The 9,851-nt window shown below is 48.3% G+C and overlaps 2 protein-coding genes across 2 annotated transcripts in view; both read left to right on the forward strand.

The window, feature by feature from the left end:
- Positions 1-6,783, forward strand: part of RAB15 (RAB15, member RAS oncogene family) — a 30,257-nt gene extending 23,474 nt beyond the window's left edge. Inside the window, exon 8 of the mRNA XM_024750811.1 lies at positions 6,658-6,783. Within this exon, the coding sequence (XP_024606579.1) occupies positions 6,658-6,685 (28 nt within the window). The 3' untranslated portion in view covers positions 6,686-6,783. The remainder of the gene's footprint in view (positions 1-6,657) is intronic.
- On the forward strand, positions 1,250-7,334 carry GPX2 (glutathione peroxidase 2). The gene is made up of 2 exons (XM_024750813.1): positions 1,250-4,102; positions 6,658-7,334. The coding sequence occupies exons 1-2, from the start codon at positions 3,881-3,883 to the stop codon at positions 7,006-7,008; spliced, it is 573 nt and encodes a 190-aa protein (XP_024606581.1). The 5' UTR covers positions 1,250-3,880; the 3' UTR covers positions 7,009-7,334.
- Positions 7,335-9,851: the final 2,517 nt, after the last annotated feature.

A 9,851-nucleotide genomic window follows, 5' to 3' on the forward strand; every position in this document is an offset into this window, starting at 1 on the left:
AATCATGACCACAGCTGAGGATGTTTCCTTGAGGACTAACTCCTCAGGTGTTAAAACATGCAGCATCACTGGGGTGGGGAGGTCAGCAGTGCCAACCCACAGTGTGCCCTCAGCCAGGGGCTCGGGGGAGGGGAAGTTATACTGGCCACTGGCTCCAACCTGTGGTCAGTGTTGCTGCTTTCCCTGAAGATCTGGCCGAGTACCATTGCCTTTCTCTCCTAGCCCCCCTGGGGAAGAGGGACTATATTTTTACTGTACCCTAGGGGTTCTGGAAGGGAAAACTTGGGGTTAGGATTCTATGGCCTGAGAAGCCCCATCCGTAAGGGCCACAGCTGGGGAGAGGCATGGGGCAGGAGAGGGGTTGGGATTTTAGGGTGCAGCTATGCTCATGAGGTACCAGAGTCAGCATCTCACCCCTAAACTTCTCCAGTCCCGGACACAGCCTGGGACCTGGCCTTAGACTGTTGAGCAGGTGCGCCTGCCTGTTGGCTCCACCTTTGCACCTGTTGTCTTGAGGTTCGGCACAGCCCCAGGCTCTCCACCTGCTCCCGAGCCCCAGCATCTCCCTGTGACGGGTAAACTTCGTGTGCTGTGTCTCGGGTCCAGGATATGAATTGTGAGCAGGGTTCATCTATTTTAAACACAGATGTTTACAAAATAAAGAATATTTCAAGTCACAGTTGTGACTGCCTGTGTGAATCCCCGGGAGTAGATCTCACTGGGACCCTGGCAGTTCAGGGGGAGGGAGAGAGGCAGTGCTGGTAGAAGAGGTTCCAGAATCCTAAAGGAACAGCAGAAGAATGAATGGAAACAGCAAACGTCTTCCGTTTGGTGCCTTTCCTAATGCCACCTGCAGGGGAGCCCCAAGCAGAGCCCCCATTGCTCGGCAGTGGGCTCCCATTGTGGAAATAAGATTGAGTAGAGTCATTGGGGATATGCTGAATATCTATGTCTGAGGGTGTCTTTAAAACCAAGAGGTGGGGGGCTTCCCTGGTGGCGCAGTGGTTGAGAATCTGCCTGCCAATGCAGGGGACACGGGTTCGAGCCCTGGTCTGGGAAGATCCCAGCTCCACATGCCGTGGAGCAACTAAGCCCGTAAGCCACAACTACTGAGCCTGTGTGTCTGGAGCCTGTGCTCCGCAAAAAGAGAGGCCGTGATAGTGAGAGGCCCGCGCGCCGCGATGAAGAGTGGCCCCCGCTTGCCACAACTAGAGAAAGCCCTTGCACAGAAACGAAGACCCAACACAGCCAAAAATAAAAAAAAAAATTAATTAATTAAAAAAAAAAACCAAGAGGGTTCTCATATGCTTGGAATGTAACAGAAACAGGTCTTCCTGAAGGCATGAGGTGGGATTAAGTAATCTTTCAGAAGTTCATCCTAGCCCTGTGCTTGGATACCCCAAGGGAACAAGGCGGTCTAGAATCTTGGGGTCTGGGGACTGATGAATACTATACTCTGGGGTCCAGAGTTGATGGAAGAGGCAGAGAATGTTTGGAGGTAAAGATAAAATGAAGAAGGAAGGAGTAAAACAAGGCAGGGCAACAGTAGCCTAAGATCTTAACCTGCATTTTCCAATTTACAGAGAACTTGTAATGCTTTATCTCCTTTATCGGAACAATCAGACAATCACGTCTGTGTGAGATAAGGAAGGTGATTATCTTTATCCAAGTTCGACAGATAAGGAAACAGGTGCCTAGGGGCCCCAAGGAAGAGTGGCAGAGTCAAGGCTTAAAAGGAACAACCGGAATTGAAATCTCCAGAGGGGAAAGCTTGGCACCTCTATTTAGAAAAATCGCTACATGCAGTTCTCACTTGCAGCCAGAATTGAGAACCATCGACCTAGGCTTTCTGCCTACTAAGCCAGTGAAGTTTCCAGAACATCTACTGTCCCTGTGGAAAGCCATGTTAGTGCATGTCCAGAGTTACAAGCTTCTGGAAAGTAGGCCAGTTTGAGGTAAATCTGGAAACAAAGAGGTATTTTAGGAGAGCTTCATCAATTGTATTCAATCGTGAAAGGTGAGAACCTGGGCGACTCAAGGTGTCCTAGGTTGCCCCTGGAGAAAAGGGATGTCATGTACCTAAGGAAGACAGCACCTCCACTCCTCAGTTCAGCAACTTCCATGGTCTTCCTGGAGAGGGGTCCCAGAAGGGCAGCCAGTAAGAGGCATCCGGAAGCCCAGAGAGTACTAGGGAAGTGCTAGGCATGCAGGTGAATCTGGCAAGTTCATGTTAAGAGTTTAGCCCATTATCAGGGCAAAGTTCTTGACTCAGTGGCTTAGGAGGCGTTTATTTGCTTTTTCTAGCAACTCCACCCAGCCTCAGCAGGGGACACACTTCCCTCTGCATTTCCTGCCACCTCTTCTAGTGGCAAAAGATTCCATTCCCACTTAGGTAATGGAGGCTTTTTTGTAGGGAGCAGCCAGTTAAGATGTATGGATTCCCGTGTTGCTATAAACAGCCATGAACAGGCTACAGAACAGAACACCTGGGTACTTCCTGGAAAGTACTTCCTCCATCTTCTCAACAAATCAGATTCTCAAGACCAGCTGCTCCCCAACCTGGCTTATTCTTTGTTCTAGGAGACAGTTCCCAATGGACACATACCTGTGAAAACACTCTCTAGTAAACAACTGCATTGTTATTGAAATTTCGCTCTAAAATCCCAAAGCCAGGTAAAGCCTAATTGCCAGCTTTAATGATGGAGAAATCCAGGCATTAAAAACAAAAAACAAAATAACAAGCCCTGATTTCTTGCATTGGTGGGTGTTTGGAAGAACGAAGTGAAGCATTAGGTCTTTCTAGTTTCTGTGGGCTTCCAGTGCTGTGCTCCCATGATAGCTCTTAGCAGGTCCCCCGATGTCCTGCAACACATTGCATGCTGGTGTTGAAAACATCGTGAGTGGCCTAGCTGGGTCTAGAACCATAGCAGCTTCGACTGCCTGCACACTTCCTTCTGTGGGGAATGACCAGCACAAGGCCCTCTGAGAAGCCTTTGGGACTGTCTTTGTCTGATAAGAGGTAGGGGCATCCATCCCCTCTGAGTTTACCCACCTGCACTGTGACTCCTCTCTGTTATCCCAGCCACAACCAACTGCACCCTCATGACCCTGTGGAGGTGGGGTGTGGGGTATTAGAGGAGATGGTACAGCGCAGGGGGCAAGGGCAGATGTGCTCTCCAGGACAAGTACCATCACTCACTGAGAGACTTTTCAAGACAAACACAGCTTCCCCTCTTCAGACTGGTGCAAGTGAGGCACTGAAAGCCATTATTTTAGAAAACCACACACCGTCCTCCTAATGGTCCCTTTGATTTTGTGCTTGTGGAAAGTAACAGCCAAAGAGAGAAATGTGAACAGTAACATGTATATTCCATTTGTAGTCTGAGCCAAGGGGACATGCGCCCAATCCTCTTCCTCATCCTTCAGCCCTCGGCAGACCCTGACCTCTCAGTTGCACAATTCAGAGCTCGGCACTCAGCAGGCGCTCAATAACTGTCTGTGCCAGGTGAAAACAATATGCTGGGGCAAGTAGGAGTCAATCTTGCATCCGTCCCTGCCTTTTTTCCTCCCCGTCCAACCTTTGGGGCTCTGGTTTCCTGCAAGCAGTGAATTATTCATGTCTGCTCAGAGATATCACATTGGCCCTTCCTTGGTTGCCAACAGGGTGGAGCAGGGAGGTGGCTTTGTTCAGAGTCTGTAAATAGGAGGAGCGACCTTCCTGTTTGAACAGCACTTACGGGTAGGTGACTTTTTGCTAAGTCATCCTGAGGATGCTCAAAGTCCCTTTGTGAGGTCCTTCCTGGCTCCTCCTTCCTCCCACCCCTTTAACAGACCCTTAAGTGGGGCCACACTGCTCTGCCACTCACTCTGCACTCGCACCATGGCTTACGTTGCCAAGTCCTTCTACGACCTCAGTGCTATCAGCCTAGACGGGGAGAAGGTAGATTTCAATACATTCCGAGGCAGGGCAGTGCTGATTGAGAACGTGGCCTCGCTCTGAGGCACAACCACCCGGGACTTCACCCAACTCAACGAGCTGCAATGCCGCTTTCCCAGGCGCCTGGTGGTTCTGGGCTTCCCTTGCAACCAATTTGGACATCAGGTGAGACGTCCCTGGTATTGTACCCAAGGAGTTGGGTTGCTGCAGCTCCAGTGGGCTAAAGAGAGGGGGAGGACGACTATGTGTGTTGAGTGTCTTGAATCATGGGGTATGTTTTGTTAATCTAGGTCTTTAGGTGCATGCGAGTACCAGGGGGAAGTCAGTATGATTCTGTCTGTGATAGAACACCAAACGTATGGATTTTTATGGTTTCTTGTCTTCCCACTACACTCCATGAGGGCTGGTACCAGGTCTGTTTTTCTCTCCATTGTATCCTCCGTGCCTGGGTATAGAAGGCACTCATTAAATGTTTGTTGAATGAATGACTGGAGGAAATAGAAGGTCAAGAATCAAACTAGGATTGAACTCACTCAGGAGACCTTCATTTTCACTACATTTGATTCTGCTACCTAATAGCTCTGTGCCCCAGGAAGAGTCACTCAATTTTTCTGTTTTGGTTTCCTCTTCTATAAACTAGGGATAATACCACTTATCTGATAGGATTATTGTGAGGTTATGGGGATAAGAGCTACAAAAGTAACTTGAAAAGTATAGAGTAATATGCAAATGTAAGTAGCTTTACTATTTAGATTGAAAGGTTTTGTTTGTTTGTTTAAAATCAGCCAAGTGGAGAGTGAATTTGGGGGAAGGTAAAAGGGTTTGCAAAGTGTACGTGTCTCCTCTGGGCATCATACGTACCTCTCTGTCCCTGATTAATGGGTCAAGTTGTTATAGATCTTCAGCCCGCACACCTCAAGTTATCTTTCAGGGATTCTTATATTTTCAGTTAGGATTTTTTTTTTTTTTTTAATTTTTTGCAGTACGCTGGCCTCTCACTGTTGTGGCCTCTTCCGCTACGGAGCACAGGCTCCGGACGCGCAGGCTCAGCGTCCAAGGCTCACGGGCCCAGCCGCTCCGCGGCATGTGGGATCCTCCTGGACCGGGGCACGAACCCGTGTCCCCTGCATCGGCAGGCGGACTCTCAACCACCGCGCCACCAGGGAAGCCCGCACTTAGGATTTAAATAGCACAAGCAGGCAGAATGTCCTCCAATTATAATCCCTTGGGTTCAATTCACAGTGGCATGAAGGCAAGGAAGAGATTATCAGAGATATAGGCAGGAAGGCTGAAATGTCATTGGCTGTGACAAACCTAGCCCAAACCATGAGTGCTCTCACTGTTCCTTCCTTGCCTCAGTTCTGTTTCTAGGCTTGGCCAGGGAAAGAGAGACAGAAAAGGTAAAACCTCTTCAGAGGGGTCTCTCTGGCCCTACAGATGCCTCCTTCCATCACTTCAGGCCAGCCAGTTGCTGGAGGGAATGCGTAACCTACCAGTAGCCAGCAGGCCTTTTGCATTAGGAGATAAGATGTCTAATAGCCATCAACTCTGGGCTCAAGATGTCATGATGGCCTGGAACTGACTGTACTAATTGGTTCTAGTAGGTCAGAGGCAGGAACTTCTTCCCCTGAGGGAGATATATGACTCTTAGACTTGGCGGATGGGGGTGGAAAATAAGGGTTTCCATGGGTCTTTGTGGGCTGTCAGGGGTGGGGAATGCTAAGTGGGGATAGGACAGTGCTGGCAGCGGGGAGGAAAGACAGGCAACAGGTTGAGATCTAAAGCATCCTAGCTGAGTACAGCAAGTGAGCGTGAGGTGCAGGAAGCTAAGTGAAAGGAACGATAATTACACATTCACAACTTTTGGTCCTTAAGCACTTATTTCCTTAACTTCCCCTTCCCCTGGCCTATTCCAGAACACTAAACCTTCAATCCTATTTAATTCATGCCTGTTGGTCATGAAGTAATTCCGTTTACAGTACGTTCATTGTTGTCTCTAACCTACTTTGCCTCTATGGCACCTGAATACTAGTCTTCCTTGGATGGGGTTTTCCTTCATCAAAGCTTCCTCCTACTTGTACTTTAGATCTAGGACAAGATGAAAGGAAGAAGCTATAAATCCCATTCTTCTAGACCTCAGTTTCACCTTTCGTTTGAGGAGCTGAGTAGGGCAGAGGCCAAGGCTAGATTCAACACTCAGGTAATTAGAAGAAAGGCAAGGCCAGGGCAAAAGGAAAGGGAAGGTGGTGGCAGGGTGTGTGTGTGGGTGTGCATGTATGTGTGGGTGCATAAGTGGAAGGAGGGTTCTAGGCAATATGACCTGAGCCTCCTTTCCCTTTCTTTCTACTGCCCAGAACTCAAGGTTCCTTGAAGCTTCAGACAGATACCCTAAGCATTGCTCAGGGTAGATCGGAGAGAGAAGTGACAGCTCAAAAGCTCTATATCTTTCAGTACAAGAACAGCCAAGCTAGGGTCTGTGAGAACTTTCAGAAATGGCCTAGCAAACCATCAGACAATAGCTGTGAGAGGGCAAACTCCGAGTCAAGAGTAGGGCAAAGCGAATGAAGAAGGAAAGAGAGGGAACGGGGTAGGGGGGTGGGGGTGGGGAATACATAATAGAAAGAATGATCCTGGGGAGTACAGGAGGGTGACTTTGTAGATCCTTCGTAGCTCCTTCATCTCTTGCGTTTCCCAAGCTCTTTGTCTCTTTTCTCCCCCAGGAGAACTGTCAGAATGAGGAGATCCTGAACAGCCTCAAGTACGTCCGCCCTGGGGGTGGATTCCAGCCCACCTTTACCCTTATCCAGAAGTGCGATGTGAATGGTCAGAATGAGCATCCTGTCTTCACCTACCTGAAGGATAAGCTCCCCTACCCTTACGACGACCCGTTTTCCCTCATGACCGATCCCAAGTTCATCATTTGGAGCCCTGTGCACCGCTCAGATGTGTCTTGGAACTTTGAGAAGTTCCTCGTCGGGCCAGAGGGGGAGCCCTTCCGACGCTACAGCCGCACCTTCCCGACCATCAACATCGAGCCTGACATCAAGCGCCTCCTCAAAGTTGCCATATAAACACCAGCAGATCTCCTACTTCCTCCTGCCCCTGAGTGTCTTTCCTGAGCATTCAGTGTGCCCTCAGGAGACTCTGCTGGGCCCGGGCTTTCCCTTCAGATCAGTCCCCTTCATTGAAGAGCCTTGCCTTTCTGGTCTGCCTGTTTCCTTTACTTCCCCCCAAACTTCTGGTTGGTGATTCAACCTGGGGCTCCAAGACGGGTGGGCTCTGAGCCTTCACAGAATGATGGCACCTTCCTAAATCTGTATGGGAGGTGTCTGAGAAGTGTGAGGGTCCAGAGCCAGCCTTCTGGCTGAGTCCAATAAAGGGCAGGTGTGGAAACGGCCAGGCTCTCTGTGTCTCTTCCTTGACGGAGGTGGGAGGGACGGTATAAAACTGCAGGTGGGACGGAGGGGCTGGCAGCACACAAAGGCTGAGGAGAGGGAGGCTCCGATCAAGGGGACACTCCAATTACTGTCTGGAAAGCAGGCTCAGGTCACGGTCTGGGTGGCAGGCGGAGTTTCACGAAGTGTGAATTATTACTTTATGGCTCTTCTTCAGAACCGGGGAAAGGAGGTGATAAGGAGAAGAAAGGGGAAGAAAAGTGGAGGAAGCACTGGGAAGTTAGAGGATTCCAATCAGGAACATGTCACTTTCACTGTGGGTACTGGGCTAAATGTTACCTACACCTTGAGAAGTTGAACTTAGTCCACTTTAATGACAGCAAGGGCGTGGAGGGTACAGTTGCTCGGAACACAAAGAGCACTTTATCCATTTCCTGATCACCTTGTGGAGTAATGTTTGTTTTAGATCCTTTGTTAGATTGACTCTCCCTCCTTTTTAAAGTTCACATTCCACCCCTGTCTTTCTCACACTCACAAATTCACAAATGCAGGAACAAGACAGACAAGTTTAGGCATGAATGAGTGGTTTCACTTTTTTTTTTTTTTTTTTCGGTACGCGGGCCTCTCACAGCTGTGGCCTCTCCCGTTGCGGAGCACAGGCTCCAGACACGCCACGCACCCAACCACTGCGCCACCAGGGAAGCCCCGGTTTCACTTCTTCCATGAGGGTGGGGATGTGAGAGGGCCTCCCTTCAGACAGTCATACTGTTTATAACCCGCCAACACGATAGCTGTTCTGTGAGAACAGAGTTCTGCTGAATGGCTCTGAAGGACAGTGCCCCAGATTCCTCACCTAGTACAGGCATACTCAAAAGCACCACCAAGACAAGGTCCTATCATGCTCTAGAAAAGACACCAGCTGACAGGCCACTGCCCTCTCATTTTGTCCCACAAACCTCTTCTTGGAAACTTCTCATTTTGCCCTTCTTTCTTTGATCACTAGATGGAATATTTTACTTCTCTTCACTGAAGCCCTGAAGGGACAGTTCTCCAAACTGGACACACAGCTTGAGAACCCCAATGCTGAGGGGAAAATGCTGAGGGATGTTCCCCGTAACTATTTCCCAAGCTCTTGCATCATTTGAGAAGTAAATGTGGAATAGAGGTTAAGGGTCCCTACCGTCTGACCTTCTACTAAAGCTATGTCATCAATGGTGCTTTATTTCAAAACGGTAACCTGAGTGGTATAGTGGGAATCCCCTGGCATCCTTCTGCAGACTTTCTGCTAAATTAAGGCCATCCTTAATTTGACTCTTGAGAACTCAAGCCCTTCAAGATTCCTACTGTCAGAGCCAAGAGCTGGGGTATGGGTTTGTGGGCAGGACCAAGCATTGATTTTAGAGCAGTGACTGCAGAGACAAGCTGCTTCCCTGAAGAAATGAAATCAGAATTCACGTGGGATGCTGGCATGATTTGTTCATCATCTTTACAGTGCTACTGCCTGTCATGATGTCGAACAGCAGCGTCAGCTATCCTGGATGCTGGTATTATGGCACAGGCAGCTTAGGGCCTGATATGCCAGAACAATGTGTTGGGTCTTCCCCAGGAGGCTCAAGTTGAGAGAATTATTTAGAGACTCCCAAAGGAATGGGAATTACAGTATAAGTGATTCTGCAGAGACAGTCAGAAAGGGCCTTAATGCTAGGAAGAGGGCTCCTCACTTGGTCAGGGAAATGCTGAAATTGTTTCCTTTTCTTTATTCCTCTTCTTGTTGGTCCCCTTTACATCCTCAGAAGTATCAGCTTATGGTCATAAACAGACACGGCAAAGATTAATATAATCACCCACTTTCCTAGATAAACATAATCTTTTAATCAAATTTCCCTAGGGGCATTCAGGAAGTAAGGAGAAGTCCCATAAACAAGCTTTCCCAGAAGTGCTGAGATAATGCTACTCGATTTAGAGGAGGGACAGAGGGAATCTTTCCTCTGAGGGCTCTTACAAAAAATATGGCTTGGAATAAGTGATTTAGGGGGCCAAGATACATAGACTGAAACTGATGATTATTTCCATGACTATGTTCCCACCGTTGCATCTCCTTGGTTTAAGGAACACTGAGCCAAACCCTTATTGGTGATTTCAAATCTGGTGATTTCTTATAATCACCGTCACAACCATCATCCAAATTACCATACACTATACTCCCACACTGCACTAAGTACTTTCTATATGCTAGGTTATTTAATCCTCATACTGACCCTGAGGAATTTTCATCTCTATTTAAAGAGAAGGTAACCGAGCAAGACACTTTTCAAGGACAAAGGGCTAGTGAGGGGCAGAGTTGAAAGTTAAACCCAGGTCAGTCTGACTCCAAAGCTTCTACTATTAACCACAACACAATAGTGCTTCCTTCCGTCTCAGAGTTTCTGCATTAAGACTGCTGAGCTGCCTGTCCGCAGCAGTGTATGACCTAATGACACTTTCACTTACATTATATCATTTGATTTTAAAACTCCGTA

This window comes from Neophocaena asiaeorientalis, unplaced genomic scaffold (assembly GCF_003031525.2).
Source record: "Neophocaena asiaeorientalis asiaeorientalis breed wild unplaced genomic scaffold, Neophocaena_asiaeorientalis_V1.1 scaffold140, whole genome shotgun sequence".
NCBI classification, from domain to species: Eukaryota; Metazoa; Chordata; class Mammalia; order Artiodactyla; family Phocoenidae; genus Neophocaena; species Neophocaena asiaeorientalis.